General features: G+C 40.4%; 1 protein-coding gene across 6 annotated transcripts in view; it reads left to right on the plus strand.

Annotated features, from left to right (window-relative positions):
- The window catches only part of DACH2 (dachshund family transcription factor 2), a 242,185-nt gene that overhangs the window by 142,460 nt on the left and 78,609 nt on the right, over nt 1-21,116 (plus strand). For all 6 annotated transcript variants that reach the window (XM_064712714.1, XM_064712717.1, XM_064712719.1 and 3 more), the window contains exon 3: nt 15,991-16,122. In XM_064712714.1, the coding sequence (XP_064568784.1) occupies nt 15,991-16,122 (132 nt within the window). The remainder of the gene's footprint in view (nt 1-15,990; nt 16,123-21,116) is intronic.

Below are 21,116 nucleotides of genomic sequence, written 5' to 3' on the forward strand. Positions count from 1 at the left end.
TTTCAGTTTAATAATTGTTGGAAAAAAGAGCAAGCAATAACACAGTGTTGGCAAGAGAATGTCAGCCAGCCAAAAACAATCACAAAGAGAGACTACCTTGCACTCTGAAAATGCTGATTGCACTTTCTGTGAAGCCAGCAGCAAAAATATGCTTGTTTTATTTCTTACTTTTGGTAAACGACTTTAATTAATTAATCTCTCATTGGCTAATGCTGTGCCTGCAGTGTTGCAGATGAATGTTCAACTATCACAGCTCCCAAAACTTGGAAGCTGACACTCAATTTTGTAAATGTAACCCAGCAAGAAGTTATGATGCCTTTTCAAACTCCTTAGCAAATTAAAAGGGCAGTTCTTATAGCAGTGAACATTATTTACTGGCATTTAAATATCCTCAGCAGTGAATTGTTTCATGAGATGTGTCAGAGGGAGTTGGTAGCAGTAACCTGTGTCACTCTGCTTGGGCAGGAATCTTTGACATGGAGCTCCTGCTTGCTTCAAAGATTCCATTCCTGGTGAAACAGCAATTATCTTATTGCAGTTTGGAAACAGAGCCGGTCCCTCTGCTGGAATTGCAATAGAATTTGGTGAGGAATATCTGTGGGTGAGCTGGGTACTGCCCCATCTGTGCCCGTCAGGTTTGTAGGCGCTGTGCCCAATTCCTGAGCTCTGCTTCTTTGTGATTATGTACTTAGTTACTGCTTTAAGGTTCATGACAACTTTTATTCCTTTTTTATTTTTTAAAAGTATTGACATGAGAAATCCTGATGAAGCTGGTTTCATTTCTCTCTAGGAGATCATGGGTAAGCAAGGAGAGGGAAGTTGCTGTTACTGCAGCAGTGCTGCTCTCAAAATTTAGTTTGAACTATCCCAAAGTGTCTTCAACTTGGTGGTAATACAGTTTTGCTAACTCCTAAAAGTGGATAGCCAAAATATTTATTTTAATGAGTATTTTTATTAAACTAGACAGCATTATTACTGCCACAGATTAAAGACCTGTAATGTGACTTTAATACTGTTATTAGATGTTAATGTCTTAGGAAAGCACTTTGAAGATGAAATAGTTCTCATTTACTTTTCCTCATAATTAATCCTAATGTGTCAGGGGACAGCCCATCTTTGCATCTTTGCCTCCTGTTCAGTTTGGCCAAAAAGGAAAGACAAGAATCTAAACCACTTCTGTGAGTGAGTGAAACTGGAAGTTGTGAGTAAATCCAAAAGAAATCCACTTATACAGATCTCCTTCTTAACTTTCTGTTTTCACTGCATAAAACAAGAACTGGCAGTAGGTTGTCCAGTTTCCAGGGTTTCTGGTAGGAATTATTCATAATAGATTTGTTATTTCTGCAGTTTAAAACACCATTTCATCCCATCACTGTTTGGTGTTATGCTCATCATGTTACCAGTTCTTTCAGGAAGGGAAAAATAACTCATTTCCTGCTGTGAGTTTGTTTTCTGCACTTAAAACTGGAGACTAAATATTTCTGTTCAAGGACAAAAATATTTAATCATCCAGACAAGAGTAAAATAACAATGAATTCAGTAAATGTGGCTGCAGGGTCTGGGGGAGTGGGGACCCCGAGACCCCTGTGCCCCCCCAGGCCTGGCTTTGCTCCTGCTGCCCCTTCCTGTGCTCCTGGTTTTCCCTGGGAAATTTCCATAGATAAAAAGAAAACAAAAGAAAACCTCGCCGTGATCATTTTCGGTCTCTGGCTGTTATTTTTTAAAAGGTGCAGTTATTGATGTCTCTGTACCAGATGGTGTGATCCCATGATGCCTCTTATAAAATGTGATATATAAGCATATACCTCAATAGTTCAGGGTTTGTAATATAAATCAGTCTTATGATATCCTCCACAGGCTGGTCCTTTTATATTCCTACTAAGAACCAAATTAATCAAGCACTATTTTGCTCTGATTTTTGCTTTGTAGTCTTTGGGTTTTTATTTGATAGAAGTTAATTTTTATCCATAAATACACTCTTGTTTTTAAAAAATTCTTTTTCTTGCACAGAACCAGACACAAAAGATTATGAAGCATTTATTCATTTCATTGTTTAAGAAGCACAATATTTTGAAACTTGAGCCTACCAGCAGAACAGTTGGAAGACTGAAGATATATCTTCATTTACCATATATCTGAATAACTTGTATAGCATTCTGCTAATTAGTTTGATTACAATTTTTTTCTGTCCTTTAGCACATTTTTTTAAGCTTCTTTCTTTGGAAATGCCAGTAACCACAAATCCCACAGTTTAATCTTTAGATAGATAAGCTTAATTTTATTTGGGAAATGGGTAAAAAGCAAGATGCAGTTTGTGCTGCTGGAGAGTGAAATGGATGAGACCAAGACCTGTTTTGGTGATGCCTAAATGTGCTGTATAATTAATATTGTAGGGTTTTGTGTCCTTTGAGGGATATGCAGAATAGCCAACATTCAGCTGCTAAAACAAAGTTTTTATTGAAATTTTGTGAGCTTCATGTCTTAAGGGTAGAGAAGTGAAAAGATTCCTGGCTTAAAGAAGAATCAAACATTTTCAGTGCTTGGAGAAATAAGCAAGCACTGAAAATGCTTGAGAAATAAAACTGAGCAGAAGCAGGAATTCCACATTGGGTGTTGATCATCAAACTGTTAAGAGTGGAAGAATATGTTTACTTAATGATATATACATATATATATATATATATATAATACAACCTCCTCCATGTGGGGTGGATAGCAGCTTATCTAAAATTAGCTTTACACCAAAGCTAATATCCAGCTTGCTTCCATCCTTGTTTTCTGTCCTTGAAATCAAGGTATTTTAACCCTGATGAACAGCTCTTCTGTGTTGGTGTGGAGTTGGCTTCTTAGATTTGTATTATTTTCCTGTCAGTCACTGACCCTGAGGTCACAAGCTGAGGTTTGGGTCAGTGCTGGCTGGGGTCTGAAGGTGAGGGTGGGATTTTTTGGGTGATGGTGAGCTGAGGTGCTGCGGAACAAACCAGGTTTATCTGAGATGTGTGACGAGGTCCTGCAGGTGGGTTCAGTGGCTGAAGGGAGGTGAATATTTGCAGTATGAGAGTGCCAGAGCTGAAACGCTGCTGGGTGCAGGTGTCTGTGCCTGGGAGGGGCAGAGCTCCTGCCCTGCAGAGATCTCGGCGGCCAGGTGGGCTCAGCAAATCACTTCTTGCCTCAGCAGCAGAATCGTGGTACAGAAAGTCATAAATAACAGCAAAAGGTGTGATAGGCCATGTCCTTCTACAACAAAAGAGGAGAAATCTTGAGATATTTTCACTTCTTAAGAGCTGAAGAGTATAAAGAATTTGGTGTGGGTGAATTTGTGGCTCGGGGCTGGAGAGCAAACGGCCGAGGTGCCTTGGGGTGGAGAAAGGCACTGAGAGAAGTGTGGGGGAATCACCTCTTCCTTCCCTAATTTACCTTTAGTGCTTCTGGCGAGATGTGTCTCCTTTCATGATGATAAATACCTGACTCTGTGTCTTCAGAAATATCTCAGCTTTGTTATCAGCTCCTTATCACTGCTGTAATACAGTGATAGAGTAATTTGAAAGTAAGAGCAGAAAATTCCTCCCTTTATATAATTTCTATAGAGCTTCTGAGGACAAATGTTTGCATAACTCACAGTAATTTTTATTGTAATATAATTTGTTATGTAAATAATTTTCATCAAAATGCTAAAACTGAGGTTTTGAACCTTGGGCTTGGGGCATTTCCTGCCATCACTGACTTTTTTATCATTGCTCATGAAACTCCTTTGGAAAGTTTGTAGCCCACCAAGTGGTTTAGGGGTTTCTGCAGTTCTTCCGGTGGCTAATGATAATTAATTTTTTCTAGCAATAGTAATGATTTAAGCATATTGCTTTAATGAGTGTTATCTCATCTTTTTCCTTAATTAAGCAAGTTGTCTTCAGTTAGCAAACACTATTATTGCTGACAAATTTGAAAGTAATAGTTTGTAGATTGTAATCCATTCCTCTCTTACTTCTGTTTAGATTACAAATGTGTTTCCCCAAGAAATAATTTGGGAAAGGATCTGATCTGCACTCTTGGTTAGGGACACAGTTGCTTCTTTTAATTGAGTATTCCAGTACCTTTTCTCAGTGCCCTGCACTTTCCCCTGTAATTTCTTGTTAGAAGTACCAGTGGTCCTGATTTTACAGCACCAGTGGATGGTAACTCTTAAATTGGCCTAAAATTAGGAAAATATATTCGTTAAATTGTTTATATATATATATCTAGCCTTAACAAAATAAGTATTTAGAATTGACCTGACGTCATTCCAGTAAGAAAAAAACCTGGTCAGATACTTCAGATGTTTTTCCAAATGTTGGTAGATGTTAAAGTCTTACCAAACTATTGAAACCTTCAACCAATTCATTTTAGTCAGACAGGGCCTAAAGTTGAAGTATTTTATAAAAGCTAAACAATGCCAAATGGATTTGGCTGAGATCAAAACCCAAATCTATTTGTTCTCTTTCATCTTCAGTGTTCCATTTCCTAGGAGTGTGACCTTAGTCAAACATCTATTAAAGTTAGCTTTTGATCTTACTCCCTGTACAAAAAAAAAAAAAAAAAAGGGAAAAAGTCAATCTTTAGAATTTTCTTCCAGAGACAATCACAGTATTGTGTTTTAATGTTCCAGTAGCGTGTGAGTAAATAGGATTCTCTGATGTATGTGATAGAGCAGTGGCTAAATGGGACAATCATTTTTGTGTCAGAGACAAGAATCAAAAGGCAGCATTCTTCAGAAGCTGTTAACTGGAAAAATCCCCCCAGGTCAGTGCAAACAGGTTAACTGGTCAATGTGCTGCATTTTTGGGCCCTTTGATGGAAATGCCTTGTAATTTGATAACAGGTAGCTGTTCATTTGTAATACAATTTTCTCTTCACCAGTCAAAGCTGCCTAGTGATTAATCAGTAAAGGGGTTAATTTTCTCCTCAAGTATGAGCAGTTTGGTGGCTTTTTGAAAGAAGTAAGGACAAATTATTTATTTCCTGAAGTGAATATAAATAAGTTTCTTGGTCATCTTTAAGTTCCTTCACATTAGGGGAGTCTGTGTCACATCCAGCCCAAGGGAAGTGAGTAGGTTTTCTCAAATACATATCAGTTCCTAAACATATGCAGGGGAATGAAATTACAGTTAGGATTTCTGTTTAGCATACTGAGCTGCTCAGATACTAATTGATAAATGTCTCTTAGATCTATTCTTATCAATGTAGTGCTACTATTAGGGAAATGTCAATTAAAGGATATAGTACATAAATACAGAAAAGATTTATTTAAAAGGAATATCTATAGAAGAAGCAGTATTTGTCTCTTTAATAAACTTCAGAATTGACAGATGTTAAGCTTCTAAAACCAGAGTTAAATGCTTACTGGGAATACATTGGAATATTACCTAGATAACTTTATAATAATGAATTTAGCAATGTGGGAAGTGCCTTAAAGTAGATTTAAACCTCTCAGCTCTAAACAGCTGCAAAAACTGCAGTATTAATATTGAGAAATGGCTGAGGACTGCAGAGTACAACAGTTGTAAAAGGAATGCTAGCAAGGGGTTAGTTATATAATGTAGAATTCTGGAAAAGCAGGATGAAGGGTACCTGCAGTATTTTTCTAAGTTTAATAAAAATATCTCAGTACATCTTGGACATCATTTATATTTAATTCAGTTTTATTTTTAAAGTAAATTTATTTCATTCAATTTTAAAAATCCTGAGAATCTATTTTAAAATATGAACATACTTTGACTACTGAAATAATTGCACAAAACCTGAGCTAAAAATGTTTGTTGCCATAGTTCTAGAAAAAATGAAACTGCTATACTGGTGCAAACTCAGGAGTAAAGACCAGTAGAGTTCCTGTGTAAAGATTTGCAAGGGCAAAGAGAATATTTGCATAATTTTAGATTACTCAGTGTTTCAATTCAGTAACTAAATTATTCCTCTCCTCCTCGAGCCTGCATTTGGCTTGGAGGCTGGAAGTTAATTCAGCTTGACCAATGAGTAGAGACACATCCTTTAAGATTTTAAAAATGGTGTAGTTCATCTTCTACGTGTTATTTTTATTCACCACCTGGAACAAGAAAATAAGCTTCCAGTCAGTGTCTCAGCTTTGAAAAATGTTCTTTACCTTGCGCAGCGTAAAATGGAAATAGCTATTCTGGCATAACTTCATAAACAAAGGTGATATTAACCTATTGGGACTAAATTACTTGTCTCCTGTGTTATTTGTGCAAGTAAATGTGCATGAATAAGCTTCAGCAAAGCTGCAGGAAAGTAACTTAAAAACAGAGAATGATCAGAAGTAAAAAAAAAAGCTGAAGAAAAGAAAGTAAAGGTAGCCAGTCCTCCGTGATCGCATTGCTCACACTCTGGCTGGGGGATCAATAGTCATTCACTCCTGCCCCAGAGGAAAGCAGGGCTCTGCTGTTTGTGTTCCTGTGCTCTGGCCGTTCCTGGAGCTCAGCCTGGCCCTGCAGCCTCCTCAATTTCCCTGTGCTCTCGGGGGCTGCACAAATCCATCACCGCCCGCAGCAGCCCCATCACCGGCGCAGCTCTGCCGCAGGAATTGGCTGTGCAGGCTGGAGCAGGGCATGGAGCCTCTCCTTCCTCAGCATTTTTGTCCTGTGCATTGTCCAGACCCTGCTGGAACCGAAGGAACTCATCCAGAGCATCTCATTTCCTTCTTCCAGAGGAGAATCCGTGGTTCTCACCCTGAGGTACCACAGGGTCCTTCTTGCCACAGCCAGCCCTGCTGGAGGGGATTTGGGGGCAAATCTGCATTTCTGAGCTCTGTGTGGAGGTCAGGCTGTGGCTGCTCTGGGGGAATGTGGTTTTTCACTCCCTGAAATGGGAAACAAACCAGAGACCCAACAGGGCTGTTGAGCCAAAAGTGTATAAAGAGATCATATTGTGGCAGTCGGTGGAGTCCTCATCTGAAGAGGCAGAGATCCCTGCTCCCACAAATGTTATTTTATTTTACACTGAGCAATTAATGGAGTATTCATCTGGGGATTGGCTATTCCAGGAAAATACATTTGTGCACTACATTCTACACATTTTGTCCGATTCCAGTGAGTGTAAATGTGATAGGTTCTGCTTGAAGCTGGAGATCCCCTAATGCCATCCCCAAATATTTTTCACTGTGAGTAAGTTGTGGGTTTTCAGATGATCTTAAAGCATGAATATTTTGCTTTAATTCAACAGCCAGGATTGCAGAGTGGTTATAGGTCTCAGAAGAGCATTCCTGGAATTTCTGTTCCTAAGAGATGCTGCTTTCAAACTTGAATCTTTTGAGGTTGTGCTAATTAAATGCCATTTGGAGAGGAGTGTCTGGGCTCTCTCTTTTCATTGCTTGGATTATTGTGCTTCAAGAAATAAGCATAATATTTTTGTGGGTTTTATGAACTGGCCACAGATTTCTCAGCCTTAAGTAACCAAGAGTTGTGTGTGATCAGAGCATTCCATTTCTGTTCTGGCAGAGTCCCGAAAATGGCTCATGTGGAAGCAGCAGCATGTAGGGGATGATTCTACACATTTGCAAACCATAATTTAACAATCCAGCCTCTACCAGCAGTGCTGATCCTGGCAGTGTGTTGAGGTTTTTTTTTGTGAAATATTTTAGCATGATGAATTTATGGAACTCAAAATCCTTGAAATGCACCATTTTAAAAGTGTGGATGGAGACAGCTGGGGTGTAGCTGCCATGTGTCATCTGATACAAAACAAATATTTGTGTGGTGTTTTCCTGTCACAAGTAGGAAGTAGCTTGAAATCACTCACAAAGATATCCTGATTCCCTGAAGACCTTCCAGCCCAATTAATTTTACAAACTCAAGAGATTTGCGCCAGCTCCAGATAAGCTGTGAGTGATTTCAGACTTTTTGGTACTTAGCTGAAAGCACTTCCAGAAACTTCTGCCATTTCCCTTCTCTCATTACTGCTCATGGACAGGTGCTTGAAGCTCACAGAAACTGATGTAATGGGAAAGGAATAAATGGGGAGAAAAAAGAAACAACAGCAAATTCTGATTTCACATGGCAGCACGTGCACCATGGCAGACTTGTGTGGTTATAGAGGAGTAACAGATTGTGCATGATCAATATGAGGACTGTGAGGTTTGATACATTGATAACATAATTTTGAGTTCCCAGGAACCCAAGAATATTCTAAAATGGATAAGAGAGTCCTCCAGTCAGAAGCTGATATTGTTGGTAACCACCATTCTTTCCTGTGACTCCTGAATGTTTAGCACTTTGGAGTTAATATTTTTTTCCTGTAAATGGAATTTCTTTTGTGTTGCTCTCAGGGAGGTCATTTAACACATTTCTGGTTTAATTTTTAATTTTTTAAGTCCTCATCTCATAGAATTGCAATCTTTAGTCTGTGGCAGCATTATGAAAGCATAAGCAGATAGTTTGAGAGTTTGGGTGATTATGAACATTAATTCAGCTTAGGGAAATCAGAGTCCTTATGCATAAATTTATCACTCTCTTGATGTTTGAAAACACTGTTTAAACACACTCCATATTGCAAGTTCCCATTTTGTGTCAAAAAGTTTCAATGATACAACTAAATCACATCAGGTGTGCCCTGAGGAATGTAGAAGTTATCAGGGGGTTGTGGTTTTTCAGTGATAATTCAGTGGCTGCTGTGTCTGGGTTGTGTTTCCATCTTCTGAGAGCTGCACATCCACAGTGGGGTGGTCAGTCAATCAAATACACAGAAGCAGGTAAAGGTCACACTAGTGCAGAATACTAAAAGTATTAGGCATTAGAGCCTTGACAAATCATTCTCATGACAGTGATTGTAAAAAAGAGCAGAAAATGTCACAAAATGAATCAATTCTCATGAGACCCGCTGTAAGAATTATGGAAAAAAAAAGCAGTGTAACCCTCTCAGTGCTTTTGAAGTTCTGATGTTCCCGTTTCCCTCCAAGAGGGGAAGCTGCAGTTTGGTTTCACATGGGATGCAGGTGCCTTTTTGGATAGGAAATCAACTGTGAAATCCACAGCTGGGTTTGCTGTGCAGCCGCTTGAACAGGAGTGCTCATCTTACAGATCTAGGCACAAATCTGGAATTAAAATTTCTGTGTGCTCCTAACTGAGCCCCTTGGGTCTAGAGGGGAAATCTGACAGCTCTTGGGTCGGCATCTCCTCATGTGGATGGAGGGCATGAAATATCCCAGGTATTTGATGGAAAATGTTCACATTAAAAATGTTTCCAGTGTTTCAGGTGGATGTCAGGGAGGATAAGATCAGGACAGAGGTTATGAGTGGTGTGAGAAGCTTAAATAATAGAGACAGACATGGAGTGAAAGCATCTGGAACTCTCCCCATGTTTAAAGCAGACCCTCTGATTTTGTAAAAATCAAGGCTCTTGGTACTGTCTAAATTTGTGTGAAATTAGAGAGTGACAACCTGTTGCTTCTGTGAATTGTTGCACAGAGTAGCAGGGATGTTTGGATGTTTGGAGGTTTTAATCTTGTTTATGCTCATGTGAACTTCTGCATGAAATTGTATTTTAAAGTGGGGTGAGCAAGCACACCATGTTAAACAGAAATTACCAGGATTGCAAAATGCAGCAGTGTCAGAAGCTCAGAAGCATTTGTGCAACGCCAATTCTGATCCCTTGAGCATTTGGCAAAGTCTTTAAATGACATTATCAGTGTTTTCCCCAGCACCCCTGCTTGTGTGGGATGGAGATCTGTCCGTGGGTCTGTCCCCATCAGCAGCTGCACAGGGGGAAGGTACCTGGGGAATTTTTAGGGGCTGCACAAAAGCAGGGCATCAAGTCCCTCCAGGAAAGACTGTGACATTTTCAAGATGACTGCAGCTTCTCTGTGAAAGATTAATTTCTCACAATTCCTGATAAATATGAGTAATACTTGTTTGGATTATTTTCCCCCTCAGTAGGATTCTTTTGCCATAGTATAATAATGTTTTTGACATTTTGAAGTGGTGGTATTTAAAAATGTTAGGCCACTCAACATTTTTTAAGTATTGTCTGAAATGTTTTGATAAGGATCATCTAAAGTAGTTTCTCAACTTTTATTAACTGGTTAGAGAATCCAAGAATCCCAGATTGGTTTGTGTTGGAAGAGACCTTAAAGATCATCTCATTCCACCCCTGCCATGGGCAGGGACACTTTCCATTAGACCAGGTTGCTCCAAGCCCCATTAAGATAAATCAAGGAGTCTTCATTTTCTCTTTTACTTTGATCATGCAGCATGATAAATGCAGAATTTCAAATGTTGTCCTTGAAAAAACCACTTCATGCTGTCATTTGTCAGTTTTCCTGTTGCAAAATGGGAAAGCACATATTTTTGAGATATGGTTGTAATATCAGAACTGGCTGCAGGTGTAAGAGCACCTGAAGGAAGCTCCAGTGTTGGGCTGCATTTTTGGCTCTGGGCTGGGCAGGGTCTCAGGGGTGTCCTGGGTTCCAGCCTGGGCTCTGGTGCCCTCCTGGCTCTGGGGTGATGCTCCCACAGCCCAGCCCACACAGAGCTCCCCAACATCCATCCCAGCCTGCAGTGCCCGGTTACTCCCCAGTTACTCACCAGTTACTCCCCAGTTACTCACTGCTTCCATCCTTGGGCTCTCAGGTGATGCACTGAGGGATTTTTGTGCCCATTCCCAGGTGGCAGCCAGGGCACCTTCACTGACCACTGAGAACAGGACATGCACTGCAGATAAACCTTCCAGCTGCTGCTGAGTCTGTTCACAAACATGAAAAACATCTGCAGGAACAAAATTTAGGAGTTTGGACCCATCTCCAAACTGCTTTAAGGCTTTGGGCATTTTACTGTTCTTATCCAAGAATTCAGTTTCACTGTCCTTTGTTAGTGCTGGGTTTTGCCTCCCTATTTATCACTAAGCAGGGATGATTCATTTCAGCGGGAGAAGCCTTCACATCCCAGCCTGATTTTGAAAATTAATTAATTAGTAAAATTTTGCAGGCATTCTGAAAATGTAAAGCATATTATATGTATTCCCTTATTAATTTTAATTAAAGTGAGTGTTCCTTTTCAGTCTTGGAAAGCCTAATTTGTTGGAGGTTTCAGGATTGTTTTCACTGTTGGCAATATGGTCTCTCATACTGACATTTCATAGAACCAGATATTTTATCATTGCTCTTTTAGCACAGCATGCTTGACCCATAGCAGCTTTGAATGCAAATAAAAAACAAGCCAATGCACAATGCCTGACTGTTATACTGAAATAATATGGCACAGCTAAACTGGGTTTCATTTTTCCTTCTGAATATTATTAATTGCAATGTGTTGACTGTTAATTTAATTAAATGTTTTGTTTTAATATAAAACCATTTTTCAGTTCACTGACTCACCATTTCATTTAATTAATTGCAAACCTCAGGATTTGATTACTCATAGTTGTCCTTTAGTTAATTTACTTGTTCACAGTTTTGACAGAAAAGCTTTCAAACTAATATGAAGGAGAGGCACGGTCTGACTAATCAGGAAACTGGAAAAAAATAGCTGTGGCTGGAGTATGAGATTAGCAGACACTCAGGGTCACCTGGAGAGCTCAGAGCCCTTGTATTCACCATGAAAATCCAATTTTCAGTGACTGGGCGCTGGTTAAATGTTGCACCCAAGACACCAGCAGAATGTGGTTGAGTTTTGGATCCTTATCCAAACACCAGGAAATATTTGCTGAGGAATAAATTGTGACATTACTGGGGGCAAGGGACACTGTCCCCTGTCTGTCTGTCCCTGTGCGCAGAGCACAGCTCCCAATGCCCTGTCTGTCTGTCTGTCCCTGTGCACAGAGCACAGCTCCCAGTGCCATGTCTGTCTGTCTGTCCCTGTGCACAGAGCACAGCTCCCAGTGCCCTGTCTGTCTGTCCCTGTGCACAGAGCACAGCTCCCAGTGCCCTGTCTGTCTGTCTGTCCCTGTGCACAGAGCACAGCTCCCAGTGCCCTGTCTGTCTGTCTGTCCCTGTGCACAGAGCACACCTCCCAGTGCCCTGTCTGTCTGTCTGTCCCTGTGCACAGAGCACAGCTCCCAGTGCTGTGTCTGTCTGTCTGTCTGTCTGTCCCTGTGCACAGAGCACAGCTCCCAGTGCCCTGTCTGTCTGTCTGTCCCTGTGCACAGAGCACAGCTCCCAGTGCCCTGTCTGTCTGTCTGTCCCTGTGCACAGAGCACAGCTCCCAGTGCCCTGTCTGTCTGTCTGTCCCTGTGCACAGAGCACAGCACCAGTGCCCTTTCTGTCTGTCTGTCTGTCCCTGTGCACAGAGCACAGCTCCCAGTGCCCTGTCTGTCTGTCTGTCCCTGTGCACAGAGCACAGCACCAATGCCCTGTCTGTCTGTCTGTCTGTCCCTGTGCACAGAGCACAGCTCCCAGTGCCCTGTCTGTCTGTCTGTCCGTGTGCACAGAGCACAGCACCAATGCCCTGTCTGTCTGTCCCTGTGCACAGAGCACAGCACCAATGCCCTGTCTGTCTGTCTGTCCCTGTGCACAGAGCACAGCTCCCAGTGCCCTGTCTGTCTGTCTGTCCCTGTGCACAGAGCACAGCTCCCAATGCCCTGTCTGTCTGTCTGTCCCTGTGCACAGAGCACAGCTCCCAGTGCCCTGTCTGTCTGTCCCTGTGCACAGAGCACAGCTCCCAGTGCCCTGTCTGTCTGTCTGTCCCTGTGCACAGAGTGCAGCACCAATGCCATGTCTGTCTGTCTGTCCCTGTGCACAGAGCACAGCTCCCAGTGCCCTGTCTGTCTGTCCCTGTGCACTGAGGGCTCTGAGGGTTGTCCCTGTTTGACAGCAAATGCCCACAGTTTATTTCCTGGCTGTTCCTGACTGATCACAGCTGGCAGAATTGAACTGAAGGAAGGAGAATTTCAAGTGTAAATGGGCAGGAAAACCCAGAAGCTTTGAAGTGTGTGATCCAGCACGTGGGCTTTCCTAGCAATCCTTTTTGGGTTTGTTTAGGGGGAACCAGAGGGGTAGATGTAAATGTTACAGCAGTTCCCAGGACATTTTTCAAAGTGAGGTGCTCTAAGTGAGATTCTGCTGCTGATAATGATTCATCCAAGAGGATGGAAATGATTCTTCAGTTCTTTGTAGATCCTTAGATAAGTCAGTCAAAGAACAGCCCTCTTCTCCGGAGCTAGCCCAAGCTGAGTCAATTATAGAAAAGAGTTTTATTAGTAGTTAAATTAAATAATAGCTCCAGTAACATTATCCACGGTGCCTAATTGAAGATTGTGCCAGTGCTGCCTGTTTTCTATTTTCTGAATCATTTCAGTCAGCAGCACCCCCTTACTGCTGAACCAATTTGTTTCAGCCTGAATTTTGTTATCTCTCAGAGCTGCTGAAGAATTACTACATTGTTTTTAAAGTGCCTCAGACAGATTCTGTGACTTGAAGTAAGAAGTTATATAGACTGGGGAGTAAGTGAGGGAATGAAGACTTTGCAGACAGAGTTTGGGGATAATCTCAGCTCTGTTTTCAGGCCTGTGCCTGGCTGTGCAGGACCTTGGTGCTCTCTGCACTGGGGCTGAGTTTTACCCCTGAAACTTCAGCAGCTGAGGTGCAGTGACTGTGGTGTGGCAGATGGCACAGCAGAGTTTTCTGATCCATCACTGTTTCTTGGCTCGTGTCCTTATGGCAGCTGTGGCTGCTTAGGGAGCTCAGAAATGCCTGACAATAATTACCTTTCATTTCTGCAGCCCTCATCGTGGTGATCTGGGGACTGGGTTTGTTATTTTCTATTTGTTCCATGGTACCTTTCTGCCTTCATTACACTTCTGGTGCAACTCTTCAGTGCAAGGTTTTGGGGAATTTTTATTTTCTTTTTTTTTTCTTTTTTTTTTTTGTTTTGTTTGTTTTTTAATACAGTGCCCTGGATAATTTTTTTTTCTCTTATCATTTCTCTGAACATTTTACTAAAGATCTGAATTTTCTTCCATTCTCTATTTACCTCTTTATAAATAGTTTCTTTACTGTTTTACATGTTTAAATAAATTTCATGGCTTCCAATCTATATCAAGAACCTGTATAAACACTGAGCCTGGTGAAAACACTGGAATATTGGTTTATCAGTGCATCTCTGGGTACATACAAATGATAAAATGTTGGAAGAAAAAACTCTGTGTTCCAACAATATATTTTTGTAAGCATTAAAATGTATGTGAATTCTTTGCAAATGGATTAAAATAGAAAGTGAAAAGGTGCCTGGAAATCTTGAAAACAGTCAATTCCTCAGAACGGTGATGATGCTTATTTTTTTTTTTAACTTCCTGAAAATAATGTAAAACTCACTCAAAGAGCAATCCCACTTCCTTTCCCTAAGAAAAAAAAAATTGAAAAAGTTTGCAGACTATTTCATCTTCTCCAGAAAGTGTGTGGAGAGTTTTATCATTGAAGATGTATTCTGTGATGGATTGAGTGAGAGTGTCTGAGATAAAACCAGGAGTTTAAACATCAGGATTTTATATCTGCTTGATGAAAAACCTGTAGCATTTGTAAAAGAACTTTAAAGGGTGTTGAAAAAAAATTACAGCGTAGTGGTTTTTTGTGTGAAGTGAGAGCTGCATTAAATAACCTAAAAGACAAAAATATTGGTGATGATCAGAATATCTTTGCTGAACTTGCCCAAATTGCTGTGTCCATGTGTGATAAAAGGATTGCTTCCTTTGTTAAACCTCTCTGAAATAATCAGAACTTTGTGCAGCCCTCTGGAGGAGCAGCAGAGCTAATCTCAATGTCAGATTCTTAGCAGAATTTACAAGAGTGTTGTAATTTATGGATAGGGTGTGGAAATTATTAGTTCCCTTTTATCAGCATCTAAATCTCTCAGTAAGCAATGTTTTCCAGAAGCAGATTATTTAATTCTGGTTACATCTATGATATTTTAGTGGTTTGGTAGAACAGGCACCACCACCAAAAAAATAATGGGTTCTAATAAATGCAATCAGTGATTTTGTGGAACTAGGTAGCAAATAATAAAAGCAAGTCTTGCTGTGCTGAACGAAAAAATAAACCCATTTAATCCATAACTGAGTGAACAAACAGTTGAACCTGTAGAGATACTTTAGGTTTTGTGCCTGTATCTCTTGGATTTTCCTGCAAAAACCTCAGATTATTTTCAATCACATCTTGCCCAGAATAAAAGTAATTTGCTACTGTCTGTAAGAAAATCTGATTCTTTATTTAGCAACCAAGCCAAAATGATAAAACTTAAAAACGTCACACTTACGAAAAAAAAGATGCTGGGAATCTAAATAACAACAATAATAAAAGATTTATAATTATAGTAAGCCTGATGTTACTTTGCTTACTCTCTTTTACTACTGGAAATTAATTGGGGTTTAGTAATTTGAAAATCTTCTACCAATACTCCCCTTAATTCTGGGAATTTCTGCTGGTCTTAATGGTCTCTTAAAAGTGGGATTGATTCTGTAATTATCCAAGTTGTGTTTTTCTACACATTTCCAATGTAATATTTTCATGTTACAATAATATTAATTCAAACCAGCAAATTCCCAAAAGGACAAAAAATATTTGGGTGCTTAATAGAACAATGAATGCTGTACTATTACATGTTAATTTGCTTTGAACTGTTGAAATTAAGGAATACTGTATCTTACTCTGCATGTGGAAATTTTGTTGCAGCTAAATAAGTCAAGCAGAAAGTGATCAAAGTGACAAGGTGATCAAAGTGACGGGAAATTATATTTAAAAGTATAATCAAAAGGGATACCATTAAATAAATATTTCTTTGTGCTCTACATGTTAAAAAGAAAAATAAACATGAAAGATTTTTTAAAAAAATTCTTAGAATGGTGTATTGAAGTGGCTTGACTCTAAAACAAAGATGGTGTTCAGGGATAGCATTACTGTACTGGACTAAGAATGGCCTTTGGATTTATGGGATCTTTTTCTTACTGAAAAGGAATGTTCTGTTCATACCTGCAGTGCCACATTGTACAATCTGACACTGCATATTGTTTATTTAAATTTTCCAGGTCTGACAGCAGCTGCCATGGCAGAGGCGATGAAGCTGCAGAAAATGAAACTTATGGCCATGAACAGCCTGCATGGAAGTGGGAGTCAAAATGGAACCGAGTCAGAAAACGAAGAGCTCAATTCTAATGCAGGTAAGGGATGCTGTGCCCTGGAGCTCTCAGCACCTGGGTCTCAAATTCTTGGGCTCTTGTGTTTTGTAAGCTTTGCCCTGCAGTGCTAAATCAGAATTAGTGCTCTCACTCCATATTGCTCCAGTTTTAAGAGCTCCCTTCAGTAATTGTTTGAAAAATACTGGTGAAGGATCATCATCATCATTAGGGCTGGACACAGAGCTTTTAAAGGGCCCCCTAAATACATCTGGAGTAACAAAAGATTTCTCCAGTGGCATTGGCACTGTCTGGAGTTTTCCAGTAGATGATGGAAGGTTTCCAAAAGGCCAGGCTGTGGGAACTCCTGAGTCCCACTTGGAGAAAGGCAAGGCAGGGAATGCTCCATCACCAATTTATGGCTTTTCTGCACTTGGTTCTTTCCTTGGGTGGGTATTTGCAGGGCCCAGCTGTGCAGGGGTTTGTGATAATCCTTGGCTGGGGCTGGAGTCACCTTGGCCAGGAGGCCCTGGCATGGAACACGTTCCTGTGCTGCATAAACATTAATGCAGGTTTGAGCTAAGCTACATAAACATTAATACAGGCTTGAGCTAAGCTTCCCCAAAACCAGGGTTCAAAGGTGAAGTCAAAACAGCTCCTTTGAAGAGGAAATCTTTGTTTATTCTGATGTCCTTCCAGGTGAATAGAGGAGATTTTTGCTTGGTCAGTGTAGGGAACCTGGAACAGACAGATCCATTTTGTCTCTGGTACCTGCCAGGGCACTTTCCCTGCATCCTGCACCTCTGCCCCTTGGGGAGCAGAATTTTGTTGGTTTCCATTGCCAATTCAAGAGGAGAGGCTGAGAGTGATGCCCGTGGCATCCCCCTCTCCCTTTGGCATTCCCTGCTGTGCTGCATGTGCATCCTCCCAGCAAAATGGTAATTTATTAGACCAATAAAGCAGCAGCTGGGAGGTCTTAGACTCATTTTCTAAAGGAATAACTTTGAATTCATGACAAATTATGCACAAAGCAGTCTTTCCAAAAGTGGTATTGCCTTTTGCTAATTTTGTGTACTCATCTGTATTTGAAGAAATCTGGCTTCTAACTGGTGCATTAAACCTTTCCCCAGCTTCCTGTTCTGTAGGATGTGTATTCCTATTCACCTCTCAGGCCCTAATAAATTAGGGCACATTGAATTCAGAAAAAAAGCACTGAAAAATCCTATTTAGTGGTAACTAAAATAGTTTGCATAAAGTTCAGAATGAATTCTGAAAGTTCACTGAATGCTAAGAAAAAGGGCTGAACATGGAATTACTACAGAAAAGTAAGGAAACTTCATACAGAAAAGATGTAGGGTTGGTGTGGGGGTTTTAAGAGCTGCTGTGCAAAAGTTTAACTTGAATGCTCATAGTTTTGTGTGTTACCTGGTAGGGCAAAATTTGTGCACCTGATGTGGGGAGAATCTACATTAATGTGATTATTTTAGGTGGAGCAAGGAGTTTTTAGGGACTCACACCAGCCTTTGCACAGTGCATTGAGGGTGTGCATTCACAAGGGAGTTCTCTGTGGTTTAGCAATGCAATGAGGTCTACAACCAGCTCAGTGCCAATTTAAATATTTGGAAAAGTTCCCACTGACTTTAGTTACAGTGGGACCCAAGAATAAGAGTGTGGTGGCAGTTCCATACAGATCTTTTCTCAATTCTCTCCCCTTTTCATTGCCTGGTGCAGTAAAATTGCCAAGTGCAAATTTTCTGGCTTCAGTGCTGGTGTTGTTTGCAGAGCAATAGGTCCTGATCAAAAAGAACTAGTATTAATCCTATTAAAAATCACAATTTCCCCTCTTTCCAGTATGTGCAACTTGAGTTTTGGGATAACTTTGGTAATGAGTGGATTCCTCCTTTATTGCTGGGTCACATTACAAAGATTTACCTTGAGCAGAATGTGTCAAAATGGAAAACAACCATGGAAAGAGTGGAAAAGGTACATTTCACCAAATAAAATAACTGAACAATTATCAAACACCACAGACAACTCCTTGGTGTGGCATGAAGAGAGTGAGAATTTTGTTTAGAAGTTAATACTCAGGTTGTAACTCTGACCTGCTGTGAAGGGAACCCCAGGATAATTCCATGTGCATGAAACCTTCACCAACTGTTTGCTTTGCTCTAGACTTACAGGTTAAATTACTATTAAAAATAAAATGGGGATGTGAAATGAGGAAGAAAATTGAATTTTGATTTTTTTTTTTTTACTAAGAAGAGGTAGAAAGGAACAGAGCAAAGGAGTCAGAAGCCTCATAAGTGAGAAAAACATTTTATTTTAGGAGAGAGACCTACAGTTTCTTTGATTTGAGGTTGTGTTTAATAGCTTCTGTAATGGCTGCAACATGACTCTGCATCTAGATTTCAGCATGAATAACAACCTGTTCGTGTTTCATTTAGCTCCAAATGAGAAATTCTGTGTTTTATTGTTTTAGGAAATTAGTCTGTGTACTATTGCTCCTGGAACTTTATAATTAATCACTAAAGGTTATGGCTGTGGAGAGTTTGTGGGAAATAGATGTCTGAATGATTATAATTGTAGCTGTCAAATCAGAAATATGCTTGTACAGAGCCGAGGACCTTTTGCTTCCTTTGATTTTTTTTTTCTTTTTACAGTAACAAAGACTCAAAGAGTTGCAGTTTTATTTAAAACAATTTAGTTGGGTTTTTACCTCAGTGTTACACATTGACTTCCTACAATGCCACTAAATATTTCACTTTTGGATATGTGCCTTCCTGCTCGTCCCACAGTCTGATAGATGAGTGGAATACTCTCTTTTTGCTGTTGTTTATTTTAAATTAAATATGTAATTGAGCAATATTAAGTCCTAAAGCTTTATTGCCAGATTATTTTGCAAGTGTGTCGTTATATACAGGCCATTAGTATAATAAAAAAAAGTGTTGAGGATGTCTTGGCATATTCATCTCAATCCCCATCTGTATCTGGTGAAGTATGAAATAATTTTGGGTTTGCTTCTTACTGATGCCTGGCCTGTCACTTTTACAGCCTCTTCCTGTGTGCATCATTATGATGATGGAAACTTTTAAGAATTCTCTGTCTGAAGCCAGAATTTGTCCTGTCAGTTTAAAATCTGATTCTCAACTCAATTTAACATTGACTAATTCCTCAGATATTATTATATTTTTGTCTAGCAAATTGCAGGTGTGGAATTGAACCTTACAAATGTGTCTGAGGGACAGGGGATAAATGTGCCACTTCTTTTCCTGTTTCTAATCCAGCTGGTGGTTTTTTGCCATCAGGTCCTACCTACCTCCTTTCCATGATGTCACCATAATCTCAGTACTGGTGGAGTTTGGTACTGGGATATTCTAAATAACTTATTAAAAATAAATGCTGCAAGAATTAATGCTGAAAATATAGGGGAAAAAATTCCCCAAAAAGTTCAATTTGAAGATTTTTTTTTTTGAATTGAAGCAATGCTTTAGTTCACAGTGCTGTGAAGAATGCTGTTATACATTTGAACATTGATGTCCTCCTTCCACTCTCTCTGCAGAAGAGAAAGAGATTTTTTTGCACCTTCCTACTCATCATATGAAGTGTTGAAGCAAAACTTCTCTGGCAGTTGGAAATCTCCTCTTTAATCTGGCCCTGGAGCCTCTGTGGCCCCACAGTCCAGCTGACCTGGGCTGGCTCCTCCTTGGGGTTTGATGTCCCTCTCCATCTTGGGGTGGGAGCTGGGCTGAACTTGGAGAACCAGGACAAAGGAGCCTGGGCATGGGAGAATCCATCCCTCTGGAATCTCAAATTCCCTGTGACTTTTGTGGTCTTTTCCTCCTTTTTGGCTCCTCCAGGTGAGCCTTGGAGAGGACACGGTGGCACCTGAGGGTTGCCAGGAGTGGTTGTGGCTTTTCTGCTCCTCTTGGGAAGTGAGGAAGGGCTGGAGGGAGCAGCTGGAGCTGAGTCCTGCTCACTCCAGCCCAGCCACACAGTCTGTTATTTCTGTAGAAATAAGATAAATGCAGCCAAAGCTCTCTGGTTGCACAGAGGTGTTGAGGAAGATGAGCTCCTTCATCATGCAGAGCTGAGACCAGGTGAAGTGTTCTGTAAATTAACATGTCATTGCTTAGGGCGATCTGGAACTTAGCTGAAATCTGAGCTTTTCTTTTTAATGGCGTGGCAGCAGGTGATGTGTGAAGTGTGAGATGGGATGGATGGATGGTAAAACAGGGGCTGGGTGATGCCACCTGGATGTCCCTGAAGCCGCCTGAGCCAGGAGGGATCAGATCAGAGCGTGGCAGTGGTGACAGGAGCTGTGTGTGCAGAGCCTCAGAGCACAGAATGAGGCAGGTATTTCCTTCTGGTGGCTTTGGGAGCTAGCATGCATGATTTAAGAAATGTGTTTTGCTTTCCCAGGAGAGATATCAAACAGTACTAAGTGTTTCAGTGGTATTTCCTTAGGAAGTCAAAATGTTATTCTGTATGTAGAGGCTTGTTGCTTAATTTCCAGACAAGGAGCTAAGTTAGGCAGAAAAGAAAGGAAAAACACCCGAGCTTTTGGCATATGAGGATCAGAGAAAAAGCTCTCTCATAGAAAAAAAAAAAAAGTGTTATCTTTTTATCCTTCTTTCCCTTCAGTACCTGCCATGCAGTTTTCTCACAAATGCAAACATCCTTCACAATCTGTTTAAAAAACCACAAATACATCACTCGGAGGAATATTTAAGGAACCATCAGGAGGGAAAAAACTCATTGGTTTAATGGAATGCTGTCAAGGAAAATCAGCATCACAAACGACACAGGGGCAGAATTGATACTTTTGCACTGACATGTTAAAAGAAAATCCCATGCATTATTTAGAAAACCCAGAAATCTGTCAGCTGTATGATTGCCGAGTTAGCAGAAGCAGGAGGATGCTGCTCAAGTTGAAAAGAAACGCGTAGGCACAGATCCATATTGTAACCTTTCATGTTCTCCACCCACCATGAATACCCAGCTATTACACGGTCAGCATTTTTTAGTTTTTCTCTTTTAAA

The sequence above is a fragment of the Zonotrichia leucophrys genome, chromosome 4A (genome assembly GCF_028769735.1).
Source record: "Zonotrichia leucophrys gambelii isolate GWCS_2022_RI chromosome 4A, RI_Zleu_2.0, whole genome shotgun sequence".
NCBI lineage: Eukaryota > Metazoa > Chordata > Aves > Passeriformes > Passerellidae > Zonotrichia > Zonotrichia leucophrys.